Source organism: Peromyscus eremicus, chromosome 1, assembly GCF_949786415.1.
Source record: "Peromyscus eremicus chromosome 1, PerEre_H2_v1, whole genome shotgun sequence".
Classification (NCBI taxonomy): domain Eukaryota; kingdom Metazoa; phylum Chordata; class Mammalia; order Rodentia; family Cricetidae; genus Peromyscus; species Peromyscus eremicus.
The window spans coordinates 7,900,071-7,923,314 of NC_081416.1; the positions used below are offsets into that span (position 1 = coordinate 7,900,071).

General features: G+C 48.7%; 1 protein-coding gene across 2 annotated transcripts in view; it reads right to left on the reverse strand.

Annotated features, from left to right (window-relative positions):
- Window positions 1–7,345: 7,345 nt before the first annotated feature.
- Window positions 7,346–23,244, reverse strand: part of Rbm20 (RNA binding motif protein 20) — a 208,789-nt gene continuing 192,890 nt past the window's right edge. Inside the window, exons 10-14 of one of the 2 annotated variants that reach the window (XM_059245968.1) lie at window positions 22,259–22,363; window positions 20,572–21,226; window positions 18,803–18,937; window positions 12,735–12,856; window positions 7,346–8,043 (exon numbers count right to left, since the gene is read on the reverse strand). In XM_059245968.1, the coding sequence (XP_059101951.1) occupies window positions 7,933–8,043; window positions 12,735–12,856; window positions 18,803–18,937; window positions 20,572–21,226; window positions 22,259–22,363 (1,128 nt within the window). In that variant the 3' untranslated portion in view covers window positions 7,346–7,932. The remainder of the gene's footprint in view (window positions 8,044–12,734; window positions 12,857–18,802; window positions 18,938–20,571; window positions 21,227–22,258; window positions 22,364–23,244) is intronic. The other variant, XM_059245975.1, reaches the window with a different exon arrangement.

The window sequence follows — 23,244 nt, forward strand, 5'->3', positions numbered from 1 at the left end:
GCTGGAGAAGTGTTCTCCCAGAATTCAGATAGGCGGGTTCCTCACACAGGCTCTCTGTTGTCTGGGATGGCCAGACACGACAACCATGTGAAGGAATAATGGCAGCCTCCTCCACATCTGATGGACATTGGTCCCAGAGTCCAGTGGACATTGGTTCTACAAGTTCAACTCATCAATGGGAGACATTTCAGGAAGAATATGAGAATAAAACAGAAAAGCTCTGCGGACTCTAGGCAAAGCGCTGATTCTCTAGGCTGGGGAGGTGGAAGTCTTCGGTCACTGGGACATTAACCTTGACAATAACTTCCTAGCCCAGAGGAAAAGACGTCCTAATGACCTCTCCAGAGGGCCTTCCATTGTGTTCTATTCCAACAGTGGACTGTCAGTGCCTCTGTTCTCCAACACCACAGCATCAAGTCCTTCTAGAAAATACTCAGTGATCTACAGAGATTCTAACAAGGGGGTTAGACCACACTTCCCCTTTCTGCTCCAGTCACATGTCATACCACTACACAGTCACCTCTACAGATCACATCCTTGTTGTCGCTAAGCTTCTTCAGTTATCATTTAAAAATCTCTCTTGGCTAAGTCTGCTCACTCCTGGGCTTTTGGCACATCCTCTCAGTTGGAAAGGGTGGCAGGTAAACAAAGGGTTTCACTAAAGAAAAGGTAAACACTTTAAAGAACCAGCTGGTGCTTGGGCCAAGGGAAACAACCTTTGGGTCTGAAGTCCCCAGAGCTCTGAGAGAGGAGAGCTGAGCTTTCCTTCCCTGACCTGCCTGAAGCAAGAGGAAGCTGCAGAGCCCCAGGCACTTCTTTCATCCAGTCCCTTCTGTTCCCACAAGACCCAGGTCCCCAGGCAAGATCTTCAGAGTAGGGAATCGGAAGAAAATGGGGTTTTTCCCTCCCTCCTCCTTCCCTTCCTTCTTGTTTCAAGAAAGGTGGGGTCCTTTCTTGATCTTTCTAGGAAGGGGAGGCATGGCGCCATTGCTTTCTAGAGTTTAGTAATGAAAGAACTTGCTGTAAGCAACCAGAAGAGAGCTAAGTGATCAGAGCACTCAGCACATTGGTGGTACACCCAGAGCCACGGCCTTCGGGAACAAAAGCCCAGGCTTGAGATGGGCAGAGGAGACAGAGGCCAAGGTCATGGTTTGAAGCCCAGTGTGGTGATGCACACCTGTAATGCCAGCACTCAGGAGACTGAGGTAGGGGATCACCATAAGTTCAAAACCAGCCTGGAATGCAGAGTAAAAGCTTGTCTTGAAAGAAAAGGGAAGGAGGGAGGGAGGGAGAGAGGGTAGAGTAAAAATTTGTCTTGAAAGAAAAGGAAGGAAGGAAGAAAGGAAGGAAGGGAGGGAGGGAGGGAAGGAGGGAGGGCAGAGTGAAAGCTTGTCTTGAAAGAAAAGGAAAGGAGGAAGGGGAATGGAAGGGGGAAAGGATATGAAATAAATATATGCTTAGAGTTCAGCTCGCCTGCTCATAGCTTGTCTGGTCTCTCAGAGCCTCATTTTTGCCTACTGGGGAAAACATCAGCATCTATGTTTCAGCACTGTGAAGGAGCCAAGGGACACAGTCCCTGCAGAGTGCACATAAGTGGCCTGCAGAGAGCCTCAAGAATCAGCAGGGCTGATGCTGGCTTTACTGGTTCATGCAGGAAAGAAAGGAACCCCAGAGTTCCTGATGACACTGACATGCCCTGGCGATGCTCAAACTCCCCTCACTTCAGTCTCCCCAGAAGGAGCATCTCCAGAGGCTTTGCTAAAGAGTGGGCACTTGCAACCACTAACAGAAAGAGACCCCAAAGAAGAAAGGGCTCAGAGGGAATGGGAGGGGATAATGGGAGGGTAGATGTGGTTGGTGGTTTGAAAGAAAATGGCCTCCAAAGGGAGGGGCACTGTTAGGAGGTGTGGCCTTGTTGGAGTAGGTGTGGTCTTGTTGGAAGAAGTGTGTCACTGTGGAGGTGGGCTTTGAAGTCTCATATATGCTCAAACCATGCCCAGTGAGACAGTCTACTTCCTGTTACCTGCATATCAACATGTAGCAGCTACCTCTCCAGCATCATGTCTGCCTGTATGCCACCATGTCCTGCCATGATGATAAATAATGGACTGAACCTCTGAACTGTAAGTGAGCCACCGCAATTAAATGTTTTCTTTGTAAGAGTTGCCGTGGTCATGGTGTCTCTTCACAGCAATAGAAACTCTAAGACAGTAGATATAATCAAAATACATAATATACATGTTTAAAATTTTAAGTTTGTAAAAAGTAAGACTGTGTGTCTAAGCCCAGTACCTATGAATCCCACTGAACAAATCCTGCCTCATGCCTCACTCTCCTGACCTCATTTCAGCTCCCACCAGCTCCATGTGCCACAGCCAGGCTCTCCTTTCCTGTGTCTCACAGTCATGCTTTCTAGACCACAGTCCCCCCACTCCCTTGAATGGTCTCCATTCATCTCTCTCCTGCATGTGTGCCTAGTAAAATAAATGCCCCTTCTATTCTAGGAACTGATGGGGAAGTCCCTAGTTGTCAAAGGAGGCAGCTGACACCACCTGCACTGAATTCCCTACAGACTTGCTAAAATGCAAGCGCCCAGGCTTGACGTTGATCAGACTCTCCATGAGAGGACTGAATCTGTCATTATGGCAAGCATCCAGGTGATTTAGATCAAGGATCTGCCTTCCATACCTTGTGGACTGACAGCATCCAAAGAGTCACCTGAAAAATTCCCTGCATAATTTAATAGCACTTTATGTGGCCCAGCAGTACCACCCAGACTGAAATCTAAATAAGCTGAGTTGCTACAGGTAAGTCACTTCCCCTTTCTGCACCTACCCCTGACCTTTCTGTCTCTCTTGCAAAAATAAAGACCATACTGCGTACAGGAACATGTGGGTGGAGGAGACTGAAACAGGAAGATTACTTGAGCTCTGGAATTCAAAGTCAGTCTGAACCCATCTCAAAACATTACAAACCTCAAAACATTACAAAATCCAATCAGTCAATAAACAAACTAAGAAGGAAGGGAGACTTTGGGGGTCTTTGGGGCCATCCTACTCTTAAATGCTTGGGGGTCTACCTAAGACCATCATGGTGGAAAAAGAAAATAAGAGCTCTCAGGGATGAATCTAGACATCAGGCCACCGCCTGTGGAGACACCAGCACTTGCTGCTGATGCTCAAAGGGCACAGAGACCTTAGGCCAGGCAGAGGCCAACATCAGCATCTAAGAGTGACTAATGCACTGTGAGGAGCAACTCCAGCCTCTACATCACAAAAGTCAGTCAGGGCAGGTGTGGGCACAAGGTGGGATCTGAATGTAAGGGGACTGGCCCCAGGCTATGGGGACACCAGAGAGCAGGTGAGAACACCCAGGCTTGGGGAAGCAGCTGCAGCACAGGGAGTTCTTACCGGACATGGGCAACCATGGAAGAGCATGTAAATGGACTGTACTCTCCAGAGCTGTGCACATCCAGCAACAAGCTGGGACTGGGCACCTGGGACTGGGCACCCCAGGCATCCTGGGCCCTGACTGAAAGCAGGAATAAGAAGAACAAGTTCTGGCCCATTCCTGCCTTTGATTAATTAGGGTACAGACAGCAGCTGCAAGGAAGAATGTTCTCCAGTCCTGCTGGGGACTAGAGGCCTGAGCTCAGCCCCAGGCTGGTCATCATGAGACTGAGGTGGGGGTGGGGCCACAACAGGCTCAACAGGAATTTTCTATAGATCTGTAACCTGCTACAATAATTACAGGTGGCCCTGCTCTGCCCTCTGGGTCCAGGCTGCCCATCCCATCCTCATTGACTCAAGAACACTGCTAACCAGGAAGTAGGGCACAGAGAAGGTTCTAGGCCATTGGAAGCTCTAGCCAAGCAGGCTTAGAAGATTGGTATAGCTTCACTTGAACCAACTCAGGAAAAGTGGAAGGTTGTGGTGCAGATTACATGTTGCAACAACAAAGGAGATTTATTACCTTGAAGCATACCAGATGTTCTTCCCAGCAAACCTCCTTAACCCTGAAAGTGATCAATATCACCACTTTCTTTTATGCCCATGGAAACAGACCCAAAGAGTGCACAGAGCTAATTACACAAAGATAGACCTCTGCTCGGGACAGTGTCCATGACAGCACTAACCACCAGATCTTTGTTGTCTACCATCAAGACGGCCTGACCCTGGTTCAAGACAGATGGGTTCAGTCACTAAAGGTTGGGGAGCACTGGGTGGCAATACAGGTTTGTGAGAAGCCTCTTGACTCCAGAAGGGTCATCAGAGACCCCTACACCACTGAAAACTTCCTCCTCTCTGGTTTCCTAACCAGGGCCCGAAGTAGCAGCTGTTTTGTGGTCTCTGCTCAAACCTTTAAAACATCTGAGAGCTTTGGAGATAAAGTTGGTCGTAAAGTGTCTCCGACCTGTTGTGAGATATGTGATTACACTGTGTAAAGATATGCCACTATGATTGGTTTAATAAAAAGCTAAATGGTCAAAGCTAGACAGGAGGTATAGGCAGGACTTCCGGACAGAGAGAGCCCTGAGAAGAAGAAAGGGGGAGTCACCAGCCGGAAGCAGAGGAAACAGGACATACAGAAGGAGAGGTAAATCCATGGGCCATGTGACAGCACGTAGATTAATAGAAACAGGTTAATTTAAGAGCTACTTAGGAACAAGCCTAAGGTAAGGCCAAGCTTTCATAATTAATAATAAGTCTTCATGTCATTAATTGTGAGCTGGCAGCCCAAAGAAAAGTCCAACTACACTGACTTTCACAAATACCATGACACATACTCAATAAATAATTGGATAAAATTTAAATAAGGTGGAGAGAGGTCAAGAAAGATACCTAACATCAACCCCTGTCCTCCACATGTACTTGCATATATGTGCACCACACTCACAGGTACAGTACACACACACACAGACACACACTTGAAAGTCAAAAGGAGACCAAATGCTAGCGTAGAGTGCTATGAGCCCCTGACCAGATATTGAAGGACCCCTGCATAACATAGCCACTCAGAAGCTTTCAAATTTTCTTTATTAAAAACCATTTTTTCCTTTTGTAAAAACAAACACTTTGGGTCAATTACATAGATCAGGAAAAAAAATGATGACAATTTATATAAGACACTCAAAAAAATTCTAATATTTAATGAGTTCAAACTTAAAGTAACTAGCAGTCCCATTTCTCTCAAAAGTTCACAAAACAATCTCTGGTCCAGTTCAAGTATACTCTTAACAGATCACCGCCTCCGACTGTCCAAGAATGGAAAACCTGAACACTTGATATCAACAAGTTCACCCAAGCCCCTGCGAATGCAACCTGGATACCTCCAGGTGCTCACAGTGAGCATAAGAGAACACAGGCTTTCCATACATTCACTCAGGGTGCAAATGAATCTTTTGTGCAAGGTAGCAACCATTCATGAGCAACCTTGGGGAGAGACATTTTGAAGTGATTGGTGAAACACTGAATAGAAGTTTTAAAAAAGAAATCAATATCTTCCTGGTTGTTTTTACTACTGCATTGCGTGTAACACACATAGGAACAAAAAGTGCAAGGACCATGCCAATGGAATTATATAAAAATAAATATATATGCATATATACACACACAAGTATAGAATCATCCATGACTTTAAACTGAAGGTTGTGACTAAAAGTAGAGACTACCTTCTCTTCCTCCCTTTGGAGGCTTTTTCCAGAGTGCTCATAAGGTCAATTTACCATCAAGGGAGGCTCTCACTGCTTGAGAACTGGGCCGTGTGGATTTCCACAGAAATGCTACTAGCATAAGAGCCAGCGGTGTTGGTGAGGTCTGCCTCACTCTGCTAAAAGATAAAGGGTCCAGCCTCTGCTAATGTGCAGGTCTAGTCTCTGATGGAGCTGCTAATGGGTTTAGGGATGTGGCCAACAGCTGTTCCCAGAAGTCAAAGTTTTTCTGAGAAATGGGAGCGACTTTACTGATGACCACAGTGTCATGACCACAATGCTGGGTTATCGTCTGGGGAGTCCACCATGGGAATGGTGGGGACTGAGACACACTATTTAATCTTCACACTTTGGATACCACCTTCCTGAAGCATCAACTTCCCATCCCTCCTTTCCAGACTGGCCTGTCTCCCTCCTCTTGTGGCCTTAACTCCTCTTTCATGGGTTCCAAAAGTTCTTTCCTGGCCAGGAACCACAGGCCTCAAGGTTTACATATGGTCATTTCTTTTCTGTGCCTCAGTTTCTTCACTAATAAAATGTTGGTGTTGAACGACATCATTTCTCCATTCCCCTTCCATTTGTGCAGAGTACAGAATGGCAATGTAAGGGGGAAGAAAAGACATGACCCCTGTCCAGTCTACTTGCCTTTACCTGGGAACATAAACAGGCAACTTACATAGGTAAACCATCCACATGGAGGAAACCTTAAGGAAGGCATGTCCACTCATGGAGACAGCACCAGGCTCTCTCTGACCTTGGGTCCACTCTATGGCTCAAGTGGAGCTCATGTCCTTTAGTACCCTTGTCCAAGACCTTCCATTAAGACCCTTCAGTCCACATGGGATGGGGGTGCTGACCCCATTGGGAATCAGGGATCTGTTCCTCCTAGCATTTTAACATCCAAATCGGCATACGTGGTCTGTCCATCCCCACCTAAAAGTCCCCAGAAAAACAAGTGTTTTAGTTTCTCCTTCGATGGGGGATCATTTTCAAATCATTCTAATACAGAGTACCCGAGAGTAGAGGCACCAAGGGTGAATCAAGGTCAGATGCCAGTGCCTTGATCCTGACTTTGGCTGATTCACCAGGGTCCGCATGCACCCGGGGCCCACACCAATTTCCCCCTTTAACTTTAGGGAGAAGCCGTGGCTGACCTCAAATTGAGGTAAACTGTAATCTACCCAACGTCACTGTCCTGAATAGAACAAATCCAGGCCCATCCTTAAATCAAGAAGTTTGGATTCAATCTACCAGAGCTTCTACAATGTTGGGTTCTTCTTTGCTCCATAAAATTAATATGATTTTACTTTAAGTCTTTAGCCTGGTGATTTTCTATAATAACTGAGGATGTACGACTTTTCTGAAAACGGGGGTGTCAGGGCTGAGCACATAGCTCAGTTGGTAGAGTGTTTGCCTTTTTGCTGGAAGCCCTGGGTTTGATTCCCAGCACCACAGTGCCTATGGTCACAGCACTCAGGAGGTAGAGGCTAGAGGATCAGGAGTTCAAGATAACCCTTCAAGGCAGTCCCTGGACCTCATGAGAATCAGCCAAAAAACAAAGACCCAGGGCTTCTGGGCTAGGCATAAAGCTCAGTGGAGAGCACCTGCTGAGAATGTGCAAGGTCCTGGGTTTAATTCCCAGCACTAGCCAAAAACTGAAAGAGAAAAGGAGCCTTTTCATAATGGTGGGGCCCAGCTGGAGGAAACCTTAATGAAACCATATCTACCTCTGCCAACTGATTCGTTGGTGATCCCTCTCAAGACTGAAGAACCTGGCTCAGCTCCCCTACTCTTGGGACACACAGAAGCCAGATTGCAAGACCACCTCAGGCTCACTGAAGGGACTCTCTAAATCCAGGGATTCTGTTAAGCTTTTTCCTTGCATGACCCAGCCTCACTTGACTGACCTACCATAACCAACCAAAAATATGAACACAGTGACAGTCCCTGAGAAGTTGGATTTTATGGAAAGGAAATGAACTTTGGCACAGAAGGGCTAGGTGAGAGAAGAGAGAAAAATGAAGAAACAGGAAGCTGGTCACCCTTGGAGGGCGGGACTTAGAAGGGTGAGTTTGCTCGTCTCTGGGAACAAGGTCAAGCACCGTGTCCTGCCGGGCTCTCCTTCTTCTCTGCTCTCAGTTCTGTCCCTGAGGCCAGACTGGCCCTAGTTCAGCAGGCTTCCTATCCAGCTTCCAGAGACAGTGGCCATGGCAGCAGCCATATCAAAGCCTTTTCTTCTCGAAGTGTGGCACAATCCCGCTGTCCTCGGGGCTTGGACTGCCTGCCCCTTCTGTCTCCTTCAGGCCCTCCTCTGCCAGCTGGGACAGGTACTTCTGTGGAGGAGAGAGAGACAATACAGGCAGAGAGATGTCAGTGGTGGCAGTGTGTGTGTGTGTGTGTAGGACCCCTTTTCTAACACTGTGGCAAATGGAGGCCACGTCTCCCATCTCCAGTGTATCTTAGGGCAATAGGACCCCATTATATTTACAAACAATGTAAGTAGCTTGTGAGAAAAGTAGAAAGGATAGATACTAACCATAGCAACCACGCTCTTCTTTGTTGCCAAGCACTTGCTAACCGCCTGGCTTACACTAACTCAACTCTCGTGATAATGCTACCTGTTTTCCAGAGAGAGTGGCAGAAGGAGAGATTGTAGAGGGTGGCAGAAGTCCAGGACTGGCCCGCGGTGACATCAGAGATTCTCAACAGTCCTGTGGGGGAAGGCCTCGGGCCCCCTTAGTGGACTGAAAATAGCATGTCCTCTCTCCAGTGAGTGCTTGCCTCCACAAAGCTAGAAGCACTCAGAGCTGTGATTGGCCATGGCCACTAAGCCAGCTGGGGCTGGTCTGTGTTCCGGATATCTGGGATCAGCTCTGTAGGCGCAGATGAGGGAAGGCCTGACTGCATTGGAGCAGCAAGAACAGTGTAGACAGAACTTGACTGGTAATTATAAAGGTCAGGTCCAGTTCAGTGGTCAAGTGTGCAGTCTCAGCTAAGAGATGTCCTGGGTTCAAATCCACACTCTCTGCAGGCAAGCGACTGAATGTCCCTAACATCTGTGAAGTGAGGGTAACCATGGCAACCTGGAGAGCAGTCAGGGAGTGGGGCAGTGTTTGCTATAAGTGGAAAACCGACAAATGCCTCACAAAGCACTCGGCATAATGCCTGGCACACGGTAAATACTCAAGAATGTCAGAATTTCTCATGAGCCGAACCTTCTGTAGGACTGGGAGAGTCCCTAATCTTCCCCCACCCCCGCAGACAACTCATCTGTTAAGTGAGAGCAGTGGCATCTCCCTCACCCTCCACCTGCCGTGGAACTCTAGCTTTTGGAGGTGGGCGCAGTCTGACTTGGAGCCGGACCCCTAGCAGATGCCTGTGGGCGAGGCTGCTGCTGGAGAGCCCCATCTTCTCCTCTGCCAGATTCGAGAATACCGAGTGGATGCGTACCCTGCATATATGTGTGTTCTTTGCGGCTTGCAATCACTTCCATGCCCAGTAAGGCCTATGCTGGCTGTGCCAGACCACTCCCCGTGGGTTCACATAGAGCCCTGACCAGCGATGGCATAGCAGAATTTCTGGAAGCTGTACTGAGGCACCTTCCACCTGCTCCTGCCTCCCAGGGCATCCCTGAGCCCCCACTCAAGGCATCCTGATGAGTTGCCTGACTTGAGTCAGCCAGCACCTGCTATGTGGGTCGCAATTCTTCTCTTTTCACAAACATGCAGTTTGGAATGAAGTGGGAAAGGAGACAGAGGCAGAGGCATTCTGCCAAGGCCCTGACAGAAGTCCCATCTAAGATGGCTGGGGCAGAGGCTCCTTGCTCCCTGACAGGTACACCAGGGGAACTTGAACTCAGATTGGACAGTATGAGGAGCTGAGGCCATGTCTACACCCAGTGTATCCAGGGACCACAGGGGTGGTGCTGGCCTGCTGTGGGAATGGGGGGCAGTCTGGAGTCTGGCCCTAGAGGCCCTGAAAACCATGCAGATCACTGCCCTGGAACAAAGGCAGCGTCTGAATTCTTAACTCTCTTGGGGAGAGTTTGAACTCTGGGTCTCCTTGGGGGCTATACAATTCCACCAAGAAAAGACCAAAGATTCTCACACTGAGGAACCCAACATTCACAGAAAGACTGTTAAAAGAAAGATTCTCGGCCTTGGTATGTGGCTCAGTGGTATTTGTCTAGTATGTTCGAAGCCCTAGGTTTGATCTTTAGCACCATAAAATTTTAGAAAAGAAGATTCCTGGGTCCACACTAGAACGAATAGGAAAGCAGGGGGAGTGTAGAGCTCAAAGATGATGCATTTTAAAAAGATGCCAGCTAACTCAACGGGAAATCAGTACCAGGCTACCCCAGGACCCTTCCAGCTTGCAAACGGCCTGAAGAGAATGAGGAAGTCTATGGGTTGGATGACTGTCCCGGAGTAGCTCTGCTGTGCTCAGTCTCAAGTCCCTGCTCTAGTCAAAGCAGGCCACCATTCCCTGTCCTCCCCAGGAGGGACAGGACACATGTCTGCAGTGCTCAGAACAGCTGCTCCCTAGAGGGAAATCAAGAGGCTTAAATGACCTGTTTGGGCCCAGCCAGAGACCATCACTTACATGTGGGAAGCCAGATCAGGACGTCACAGGCGTGTTTTGAAGATTAACTTAGTGGAGTGAAAAAAAAAGGAGTGACAGAGAATCAAGTGATTGGGGCCAAGGCCCAGGAGTCCCTCTCAGCACAGCCTGGAGCGAATTTACAGCTTTTTCTCTGAGTTTCAGGTTCCTTGGTGATAAAGCAAACCCAAGATTCCTAACTAGATGTTCACATTAATCGTTTCAAGAGCATTCTTAAATTACACGCTACTGCTGCCCCCAGTACGTGACCTAGAGCATGTACTCCAAAACTCCAGGCAATTCTAGTTCACATTCTTGCTCATGGACCACTAGATTTGGTCCAGCACAATGTCTCAGTGGGAGAGGGTGTGTGCCTCCAGGCCCGTGGACCTGAGTTTGATTCCCGGAACTCAAATGGTGGAAGGAGAGAATCAGTTCCTGCAAGCTGTCCTCTGACCTCCACATAGATGCTATGTACGGTATGTGTGTTCCTACCTTCAGGACAAAGTAAATAAACGTAAAAAATAACACACACTGTCTTAAAAAAAACAAACCATCAGATCAGTCACTCTAAAAAGTTACCTGTGAGAGGAATACCTGGCCTAAAACTAGGGCAGCGACACCCCAGGCACATCTTGGGTTGAGCCATGTGGCTCAAACTCTGGTTATTCATTTTGTGTGTGGTGTTCATGTGTCTATACATTCGTGTGTGTGTGTGTGTGTGTGTGTGTGTGTGTGTGCATATATAGTGTGTGTATATGTGTGTACCTATATATGTGTGTATGTATATGTGTGTGTATATATGTGAGTGTATGTATGTGCATGCATGTATGTATATGTGTGCATGTGTATGTATATATATATGTGTGTGTGAGTGTATTATGTGCATGTGTGTATGTGTGTGTACATATGTGTGTATAGGTATATATGTGTGTATAGGTATAGATGTGTGTGTGTGTGTGTGTGTGTGTGTGTGTGTGTGTGTACAGAAGCCAGATGTATATTAAGTCTCTTTCTCCATCACTCTCTACCTTATGTTTTGAGGCATTTCTCTCACTGACCTGGAGCTCACCAGTCTGGCTAGACTACCTGGCCAGTGAGCTCCAGAGATCTTCCTGTCTCTGCCTCCCCAGTGCTAGGATTATAGGCGTGCATAACCTTGCCCAGCTTTTATGTGAGTACCAAGGAGCCAAACGCAGGTACATGGCAAGCATTTGACTGCCTGATTCTCCTCCTTGCCTCTCAACTTTGGTTGACAGTAAAAATGCAGCTGCCTTGAAGCACTCAGCCCCTCAACCACACCCCTGCAAATGAAATACATGTAAAACCCAGCCTGTGCCAGGACTTATCATGAAAGCTACGTTCGCATTAGGTATAGACATGGCCTCAGCTCCTCACACAGTCCAACATCAGTTCAAGTTCCCCTGGTGTACCTGTCAGGGAGCCAGGAGCCTCTGCCACAGCCATCTTAGATGGGGCTTCTGTTGGGGGCCTTGGCAGAATGCCAAATACTAGTATGCTCACTGACTGTAAGACACTTTTGAAAACCTGTAATGTCTCTGAAATAAAATTGCGTCTTGCAGTCAACAATCTCTTGCTCCATTTGCCCCATTGCTTTTCCTAGTTGGTGTTAAACTGTCTACCAGGCTGAGGGTGTGGCTCGGGCACAGAGTATGGGATAGTATATTTAAAGGCCCAATCCCCAAAGAATAAACATGAAAAAATGGTATTTACTAATAAAGGCATCTTAGATTGGATGAAATGTAGAGTTCAGGACATTTTATAAGCGACATTTTAACATAGTGCATTGCTTAGTTGTTTCCCTTACCCTTGGTCTCCCACACTCAACTGGAACCTACAAGTGATTTGTCTGGATTTGTTGCTGTTGTATCCACAGTGCCTAGAACAGTTCTGCATGTATGCGCTGCAGCCTGTGACAATCCTTTGTTGTGCTATCTGAACATTTAAATGGGGCAAAACTGTGGTTTTCATTCCAGTAAAACAGGTTATCTGCACGGAGGGAGAGAAATGGAAATACCCATAGCTGAAGCACCCAGGCCTGGCTGAGAGAGCTGGCTGTACCTTGTGTCAGGAGAAGACCAGCAGAGCTGTGTTCTCCATCTAGCTGGGGTGGCCAGTGTTTAAAAGGCCACGAGGGTGCTGTAAGTACTAAAGCAGAGTTGATGCTCTGAGCACCCTTAGGAAGAAGCCATTCTGTGGGACAGCTGTTCTCCACGTGGTGGGAGGAAGTATCAATTTACAGGAGCATGCCCAAAAGGTATGCTTGGGGAATAGCAAGTCCCTGTGGCCTTGAAGATGAGAGTCAAGTCAGAAGTAAGTGAGGCCCAAGACTTCTGGGTGCCGGCTTGTGAAGGGAGACTGGGAATTCTCACGAAGGTGTACAGCAGGGAAGGCGAACAGTTACCTGTAAGTTCCTGTAGTGAACAGCACTGCGACAGTGACTGACTTTGGCTGCCTCCTCACTGGTGTAGAACAGACCACACAGCTTGCAATAAAAGCCAGTCCTGGGAACCACGAACTCCACTCCTGGGGAAGGGCGGGGAATGGACAGGCAGCGTTAGGAAAGTGGTGGGGACGCCACGGCCCCGCCTCATTTGCTGTTGACTTTGGCCGTTACCAACTCCTCCAAGCTTCACCTCATGGTCCACATTTGCATCACAGCCACGGAGAGCAAGTGCCTACGCCACTCACAGGTGGTTGTGAACGTCGGGGCATGCTGCACGCAGGGCAGGGGGCACACGGCAATGATTGCTCCGAGTCCTGCCTTTCATGTCTGAGTCCATGAACCCGCCTGTGAGGAGAAGGAGGCCTCTCTACTTGTCTAAGGACTTCGTGTCTGCTTGGTCCCCCTCTCTGCATTTGGGACCAAGAGTATAGGAAAATTCTCTGTATTTTGAGGTTTGTTTTAGGATCATTTTTATTAAAGAAAAATAAACCTAAATAGAAGAGGAAAATTTACCCACTCACTCTAATGCAAACATGTTTTCCCATGTGATTTGTCGTAGACCAGGCTGGCCTCAAACTCACAGAGATGCACTTGCATTGGCCTCCTGAGCACTAGGAACTAAGCCTAGGATATTCAGGTCCTACATGCTGGTTGGAAGTCTTCCCTGTGTGAGCAGAACACAGCAGCTGAGGGAGGGGGCTGCTCCCACTTCCTCTGCTGGGACAATCTGGGGAACTGGGTGGAAAGGAGAAAAGCAATGTGGCAACTTCCTTAGGGAGGAGGACGAGGTACGCATTCCCCAGCGCCCTGAACTCCTAACCACAGCCCGCCCTCTTCTTCCTCCACTTGGTGCTCAGTACACAGGAGATCCTGAACTTGTAAATAGAACTTTCTCTTACATCTCAATAATAATAATAATAATAATAATAATAATAATAATAATAATAAATTTATTAGTGGGAAGCAGTTGTCTGAGGGAGGACAGGAGAAGCGAGGACGCCCAGGAGGACTGCATGCAGCCTGCCAGCCCAGAGCTCCACACTGCAGCTTGGAACTGTCCCTCTGCTGTCCCTCTACTGTGCCCTATCCGCCTGCTGTCTGCAGAGCCCTCAGCATTCAGCCACAATCCCCGAAGTGAAAGGGTGTCACTCAGCCTAGCTGTCCCAATGTCCTTCTCCTTCACCCTCTGCTCTTACCCTCTATGCAGAGGATGGACACGTGGTCCCACTAGGTGGGGGGGGGGGGGCTGGGGGGAAAAGGGGTTGGAGACCAAGCTCAGGCTGCTGCTGCTGGCAAATGGGCATCAAACAAGGCCCAGCACCTCTTTCTTCTGTTGTCACAAAATAGTTGCGTGCTGGCTGCTGCTCCCCAGGAGCATCAGAGACACAGAACCCAAGAGAAAAGCTGCTAGGAAAGAACTTAGCCAGAGCCCCGCCTTCTGTCCTGTCCCACATCCTACGGGCAGCAGGGTGCAGCTGGGCTGTGTAAACCAGACCATGGACTCCTCACCCCTGTCCTGGGGACCCCAGGAGAAGTAGAACCACCTCAGGTGAGTCCACAGAAACTGAGGCAGGAGCCAAATGGTGCAGCCATGGTTCCTTTCAACCAGAGGGTTACAGCTACCACCTGTGAGATTTCCCTTGAGCAAAGTCCCCTACCACACAGCCAAAAACAAAACCAAAAAGCTTGGAAGCAATAGTAACAGTGAAGGAAAATGGCATTAGGGTCAGACAGGCAAGCCCTCTTATTTAAGCTGTGACCTCAGAGGCCTTGCTGGACTTCTGTGAAATGAGTTGTCTGTAAACTCGGAAGAATGATGGATGACACACACCTGTCACTTTGTGTGGTGCTCAGAAAAACATTAGTTTAGGAACACAGAAACCGAGCATCCGAGCCCTGGGCTTCACCCACTCTCAGCCTTTCCCAAGGCTGCCCGGAGAACCACTTCCATGGCTTGGCTGTAACTTTCTTCCCAGGCCCTGCCCAGTGGGTTGGGTCAATCCCAGTAATCAGAAGACAGCATTAGGGAAGGATGAGTGGAGGCAGAGGCTCCTCAAACGACAGTACAACCCAGGAGCTGTGAGGACACCACAGTGCCTGCCACCACTCCCTTAGGATGCCCAAACGTAGGGACCAGAGAACGGTGGTACCAAGAAACACTGCCATAGCCATGGTGAGATCAGGAGCCACCGAGTGCTCCATTTATGCAGGCTTTATTAAGTACTGTCATTAAAGCCGCATTTGCCTCCTAATAATAGCTCCTGGCACGGATAATTATGACTCTGTCATCCTAGTAAAGCCCGTGTTGGAAAGAGGGGGACGCTCACCTTTGCCAACGGTGCTGTTTGGTTATAGTAAGAGCAGGCCTTGGCAGGCTCACACTGCCTGGAGTCACAGAGAGCTGGCCTGAATCACAAGTGCCCTTCTCTAGCCGTGAACACCCCCAGTCCCTGACAACAAGATTGACCTCGCCACTCTCCCAGTGGGGTGCCCTGTCCTTGCATCCTGTATTTCACCTCTGTGCTCTCCACAGGGACCGGAATGCTGTCTCTCATGTTTCTAGAAATCTCTCTGCAGTAGTGGCCAATCCTGGAGTGTAAAGGGTTACAGCCCCGTGGAGAAGTAATCCCAAACAATCCATCAGACCTTCCTAAAGTCCTGTTACTGGAAGGCACTATGGCCAGCCCTACATTCATTTCCTCCTTAAAATAAGTCTACAGGGAGACTTCTTTTACTAGGTTCATAGAGACAACGAGCTCAAAGCAAAGAGGTTAAATAAGTTGCTATTTATCGCCCAGCCATCAAATAGCAGAGATGTAATTTGAACCCTGGAATGAGAGGCCACAGTCTGTGCTCTTCAGCACAGAAATGGCCTTTCCTTTACTGTTCCTGAACTGAAGGGCAGCTGGCAGCATGGCTAGGAATCAGACATCCCAAGTTCCTGAACTAGATGTGTGATCTTGAGAAAGCTCTTTGATCTCTCCTCCTGTCAAACACAGAACACAGTAGCATCCCTTCCTGGAGGGCGTGGGAGTGTGGAGACCAATGAGCTATGGACTTTCTGGGCTAATGAAGATGATCTGTAATAGCTCAAGCGGGAAGCAACTTCAATGCCCATCACCAGGTAGACAGAGTGTGGTATATCCAAATCCATAAAGCAGTACAGGTGCATACATATGTCAAAACAGATAAACCACGCTCTTTAAATATGTGTCCTTCATTGTATGCCAATTACACTCCAATATAGCCCTTTATAAAAACAAAATCAGATACCATTTTCCTCCTAACAGGATGGCAGAGATTAAAACCTGAGGTAGGGAGTGGGAGTTCTCCCTGGAGGTGGCACTGAAGGCTGTTAGCCTCTTTTTGGAGTGCAATTTAGTAGCAATTATAACATTTTCAATGCAAATCTACACGGCCCACAACGCACCCAGGCTTGGCTAGCATCCCGTCCCACAGAAACGCTGGCATGTGCACAAAGGGAACCACAGAGCACCTGTGGACAGCAGCAGAGGACAGAGGCCAAGGACACACTCCTAGAATCTGAATCCTAACACCAGCCCTTCCCACCCAGGAGCCCTGTGACTGCATCTTGGATTCCCTACCTGTGAAGCAGGGATTTCAACTATCGCCTGCTTCGTCCATGTTTGGAGAGTGCTCAGTAAAGCATACAGAGCACTAACAAAACTGAGTGGTGACCAAGGACAGTAAAGAAAGCTTAGCTGTTACCACATGTTCACCACGGAAAAACAAACAAACAGGAAACTGCTTAAGTGTTCATCTGTAAAGGATCGGCAACCAATGGTGCAGATTTCAGGGTGGAGTGTTCGCAGTGGTTCAAAAGAGAGTGCTCTCTGTGTACCGACGGGAAGAGATCTCTAAGACCTGCTGCTAGAGAGCATGGAGTGTGCGGGAGAAAAATCATTGAGCATGACAGCAACCACCTCTGAGGCTGGGGAGGGACAGTTAAGACCAGTACTGACTTTACATGGTCTTTGTTTTTTAATTTGTTATAATAAGCTTTCACCCTTTCTGTAGTGGAAAGCAACAAGGGAAAGACACGTGCAAAGAAGCAGGAGTCACTCTTAATTTTTGCTGTCACTTGATTTCAAGTTCCTGCTTGAGATTTGCTCCTCTCTCTGTTCCCTCAGGGTGCAAGGCACCGCACCACGTGATCCAGCAGCACCTCGTGATCCAGCCAGGGTTTGCTGAATGCATGACTCCATGGACTAGCTGAAGCCTCTGAAAGGCAGGTTCTGCAGCATCGGTGTCTGGAGTTACAGTGCCTGAGAGCATTGTGATTCATTCTAAGGAGAGGGATCTGTGGTATGAGTGCTTGCGTGAGGATCTGAGTTCTAATCCCTGGCATTCATATAAAAATCCAAGCGTAGCTGCACCGTCCGGAAACCTCAGCATTGGGGACAGAGAGAGGCAGATCCCAGGCGTTGGCTTGCCAAGGCCCAAAGCAGTGAGGGGAGCTCCTGTCTCAAGGATAAGGTGAGAAAAGCTAAAAGAGGGTCCATCTGATACCTCCCTCCGGACTCTATATCACCTGCATGGGTACACGTGCACACACACACACACACACACACACACACACACACACACGCACGCACACACTATACATATGTAAATTTTGTTTTGAAGATACTATGCAGCAAGTTTTCTAAGAACAAGATTTGCCGTTTTTCAATCTAATTCTATAAAAGTGACATATTACAGAAATAGAAGAAAAATTATAGAGAAACATGGATGGGAAGAAAGGTCCAGCCTCCACACTGGTGTCTTCCCTGGGTCACCGCGTTGCACGGCTGTCGGTTTCTAGAACGTCCTTGTGACACTTCCGAAGACACTTCCCCAAGCATCAGCTCTGAAAAGCTGTTCCTCCTCTCCCTTCAGTTTCTAATCTCTCAGAGCCAACGCAGAGATCGAGACCTCAGTCCAGGAGATACTCACCAGTGTACACCACTGCCCTACTCACTCACTAGTGTACACCACTGCCCTACTCACTCACTAGTGTACACCACTGCCCTACTCACCAGTGTAACCACCGCCCTACTCACTAGTGTAACCACCACCCTACTCACCAGTGTACACCACCGCCCTACTCACTCACTAGTGTACACCACTGCCCTACTCACCAGTGTAACCACCGCCCTACTCACTAGTGTAACCACCACCCTACTCACCAGTGTACACCACCGCCCTACTCACCAGTGTATACCACTGCCCTACTCACCAGTGTACACCACTGCCCTACTCACTCACTAGTGTACACCACTGCCCTACTCACTCACCAGTGTACACCACTGCCCTACTCACTAGTGTAACCACTGCCCTACTCACTAGTGTAACCACCTCCATACTCACTAGTGTACACCACTGCCCTACTCACTAGTGTAACCACTGCCCTACTCACTAGTGTACAGCCCTGCCACACTCACTAGTGTACAGCCCTGCCACACTCACTAGTGTATACCCACCATACTTTCATAATTAAAAACCCACCCACTGGTCCAACCCCTTCTGTGGATGAGGAGACTAAGGCTCAGGAGGGCAAGGCTTGTCTGCAGACACAAGAACATCCATAAACAAATGGACAAGGGCCCAGTTTCTGTTCCATGCTCCCTTGACAACTTCAGTCTACTCAGTGGCCTCAGGGAAGCAGGTCTTTCAGGGAGAAGAAGTCATGCAGCGTTGCTCTGGGACAGTATGGGACAAGGACACACAGGAAGATGGCAGCAAAGGGCTTCCTTTTAGTTCACAACTGGGAGGCGGCTGGGCTCTGGGCTCCTGCTTCCTGCCTGCACGAGGCCTGGGCTTCCCTGTTGGGAAACAGGCCTTTCTAGTCAAGGTTCGGTCTGCTCTGGGAGCCTGAAACTGTAAGAACTTTACCATCGTGCAGATCTGGGTTATTGCGTCATCCCTTCAGACAGCGATGACGGCAGACCTGGAGCTCCTCCACGTCACCTCAGAACTGCCGCCATTTCCGGAGCAGTTCAGGAAGGCCTGTGCCTTTCACCTACCGAGAGGAATGCTGAGCTCACTGAACACGTCCTCCGGCTCCCAGGAAGGCAAAGAAAGAGGCTCCTTCAGCTCTGCTTCAGTGAAGTCTGGCGATCGCACATCCAGAGATTTCAGTGCCGTGTACCTGGAGTTTTCTGCAAAACATGAGCCCGTGGGGTGGAGGACGGGGACAAACCACACACACACACACACACACACACACACACACACACACACACAAGAAGAAAAAGAAGAAAAAGAAAAGAAAAAAGAAAGAAAGAAAATAATGAAACACACAGCAGGCCTCAAAGAGTTCCTATAATTCTATCCCCTGCACTGTGTGACTGGGAATTGTCCCTTGGACTGCTTAATCACATGAGGCTGGGGCTGCTAATTAGAACCAAAGTGCTATAATTAAGAGCATTTTCCACTGCCAAAAAAATGCCACACGCCATAAAGCTTGGCACATCTTTGCACTTGGCACATGCGGATGGGTTGGTAATACCTTCACTTGGATGATCCGCCCTTCGCTACCCCCAATCAGTATCACTCCTTCTCTACAGGCAGAAGAATCCTTAAAGGGCAGAAATTGGGCTGACATCCGCCAAGCCTGAACAAAGAGAATGCTGCTCTCACCCCACGCTTGTGAAGCAGCACTATTAAATATGAACTCCAAATGTTGAGTAAGTTAATAGACCTCCAGACCAACACTTGTTGAGACCCGTACCACAAAACAAAAAGGGGCTCAATCAGATAGGGGTGAAAATGTCAGTCTCTTTATTTATGCTTGCTCTAGATGGGCCAGGCCTCTGTTTCTCTAGCAACAGCAGACTGATCAAGACAGTTTCCATGGAGACTCAGATCCCGGCAGGTGAAAAACTGCTCACTCAGGTCAGCTTGACATGGAGAAAAGCCCAAGCCTCTGGGCCACCCACCAGCTTGAGCTACCCACAAGGCTCTGGGATGAGATTTTTTTTTCCCCCCGGCTGGCCCCTGTGTTTTCTGCTTCACGGGTTTTACTCCAGCCTTGGTCATGTTGTAAGTTCTCTATAAAATGAATCTCTAGTTATTTTCACTGTAAGAGTCTTAAGGACTACTCACTCACCCTCCACCTACCCCCCTTCCCCAGCTCTGGATGGATCTGTTTCCATCTGGCAGAGAAGCCAGGGGCTTAGCCCATTTTAGACTCCTTAGTTCATGATGTCACAGCGCTGAGCATAGACACAACATCACCTCCGGGGGAGGCAGACTTGTTTCTAGAATAAGTCCTCTTTCACTATCTGACCCTGGAGAAAAACAGGTCTGAGGTAGTTAGAAGGGAAGCAAGCCAAGCCCTTTAGCAAAGTCCCACCTCTTCTCTGTGCGATTTTCTTTCACCTGCCCCCTCATCAAAGAAGTAATTACCAGGGGGTCTCCACTGTTCAGGAAAGGGCAGCAAGCCATCAAAAAGAATCCAAACTTTTTTTCTTTTCAAACACCGAAAACTCAGCCTGATCTTAGTTGCCTGTGCCTATGTGGGACCCCATAATCAGAGAAATCGAGCCTATGTGAGGCTGCCTCTCAGAACTCAGGTGGCTCCTGTCAGATTTCTTTCCCCCCATTTGCCTGAGAGCTCTAACAGTCTAGCCCCGCCTTCAGGGGCTTCCTTCTACACATGATTTTCTGCCTCAGCTTTAAAGTGAGTTGAAAGTTCCCGTATGTCTGTTCCAGTCTGCACATGCCCACATGTCCTGAGGGAAGCAGTGGTCCAGTCTGCCCAACCACCCGTGGAGGAAAGGAAGGTAGTTACCCTCGGTCAACGCACCTTGGCAAGCCTGGCCTTGGAGGTCGCTTTCAGTAGGGGAGCTGGCTTTCTCTTCCAGGGGGCTGACTTCATGATCCCCATCTTCAGGGGACCCCTTGGCTTTGCAGTCATCGAGAAAAGGGCTGGCCTGCCGGGCCCTCTCATCTGCTGGCTGGAGGGAAGACATTTGCTGGGCTGTGGGGGCCAGACGCACATCTGAGCCCTCTGCTCCTCTTGCCTCCTTCTCACAGCAATCTGAGACCTCCAGTGAGAGGCCTGTCGCGCATTCAGCTGGCTTCCGCTCAGCATCCAGATTTAGGCCAGGCATCTCCATGTCCGTGTCATTGGGACAGCTTGTGGAAGTAGATGGCAGTTGTCTGGGCAGCGTGAAGCTGATTTCTGTATCCCCATTCCCTATGGTTTCCCCCTGCTTGGTGAAATCTTTGGCCAAGTCCAAACCTAAGGTGGCTGTCACACAGGGGCATATTTCAGGGAGGATTTTGTCTTTCTGGGCAATGGGCATAATTTCTTCCAGCTCTGGGATGTCTGGTTCCATGATGAAGTCTTCTTCCCCTACTTCATCCACTGTGACCAGCTCCTCCATGTTTGTGGGATACCAGCTGTCCCCCTCAGCCTCACTTCCGCTCTCCCAATCTTGTTCCTGTATAAGGATGTAGAATGGGTATCAGATGGTGACTAGGAATATTCACCCAGAAGCTGTATACATTGCCTATAGAAGCCCTTGCGCCAGAAAGACCCGAGTCCATTCTTTCTTCTCCGTGGGGAGCATTTACTGGGTACTTAGGGGATGGGGGCCCCTCCAGTCTCACTTTACTCCTTTACCCTTAGACGGCGTCCAAATTGGCACAGGCTTCAGAATAAGCCCTTGATGCCTGATCTGCTGTTTAAAATGACACAAAGGCTCCCTACCCATGCTATGTAATAGGTATTCGGTAAATATTTTTGAATGAATAAACTATAAATGCAACATACTTATCAGAGCTGTTTCTGTGTATGTGTGGACATCACTAAGGTGACTGAAGAAAGACCACCCACAAATGTGCTCCAAACCCCCTCTCTCAGCAAAGGTGCAACTTCCACGCTCACACTCGCCCTCCTGTACTTTTCCCTTGCAGTTCCCAGCAGCCTAGGGATTGGCACACAGATTCAGGAGGGTAGTTTCCCCTGACCGGAAAGGCATGAAACTGGCCATCATCCAAGGACATTTGTTTTGCCTGTGGAAGCCCAGCCCAGGAGGACGATAATTGGATTTTGATTTTTAACTAAATAAAAAGTCTTTAAAAATTAACAATATGTCTTGTTAATCTCAGGGTCTGGGCCTTCCGCTGTAGGACTCCAGCTTGCGTACTTGTGTCCCGACCCACTAGGGACCTGCCTATTTTGGGAGCCTGGCTCTGAAGCCTGAGTCTTTTCTGGGCATGTTTTCTTTCAGCAGCACAGCCAAGTTGCTGGAGAGGGAGGTGGAGCCCAGACATGTGGCTGAAGATCTCCCCAGTGAAGACATCTAAAGACCTCCACAGAGCCATTCCTCCAGAAGCGCTAGGCCGTCGGTGGAAGCACATGTGGAGACTCACTCACATTCCACGTAGCCACTGTCAGGCAAAACTGACTCCTGTAACTGAGTCCCTGATGCTAATGTATGACATCACCGTGAAGACGGGGACAAATTTACCTTCTTTGTCCTTGTCTTTTCTGGATCAGAGGACTCTGCCCCTTCCTGCTGTCTGCCCGCTGATGGGGGGCTTTCTTCCATGCCTTCCTGTTCCTCAATTCCAGCCTGACAAGGGAAAAACAGCAAACACGACCAAGAGTGAGCAGAGAGGCAGGAGAAAGAGGGAATACAGAAAGAGGCAGATCTACATGCTTCTCCCCTGATCCCTCACAGTGCTAGGGAAACTGAGGCTCAGATAGGAGTTGCTCACTCACACAGACAGACAGACAGAAAAACATTTTGAAGCTGGCCCATTGGCTTTCGGGGGACAGAAATCCCTGGTGACCTGAGTGTTTGCAATGAGAGTGACTATAAGAAGCTAAAAGTGACCTGACTTGTGCAGGCAAGACGCTGGCCACTGTGGTGACATTTCCCTCCAATTTTACACACACACACGCACACACACACACACACACACACACACTCCACTTTATCTCTTATGTGTAGGAAGGGAGTTGTCGCCCCACTGGTGCTGTGATCCGAGTCAGTCCCTTGCCCTCCTCCCCCCTGACAGTCCCCGCCCAGTTCAGGTCCTCAGGCTAGTGACCCACATCTAGGAAACAGAGCAACTGAAAACAAGTGTTTGGTTTGAGAATTAGGGTTGCTAGGCAGCAACCAGGGGCAGCAATCTGTAGTCCACACAGTAGTTTTACAATTTTGAAGTTACATTTGTGTGTGTTTGTGTGTCTGTGTATGTGCATGCACGTGTGTGCACGCTCGTGTATGTACACTCACATGAGTACAGGTGACCATGGAGCAAAAGACATCAGATCTTATGGAGCCAGAGTTACAGGCACCTGTGAGCTACCCATTGTGTGTGCTGGGAACCAAACAAGGGTTCTCTGCAAGAGCGGTGTGCACTCTTACCCACCGATCCCTTCCACCAGCCCTGCAAAGTTACGTTTTAAATGATTATATAAGTAACCACATAAAACCCTCAACTTTGC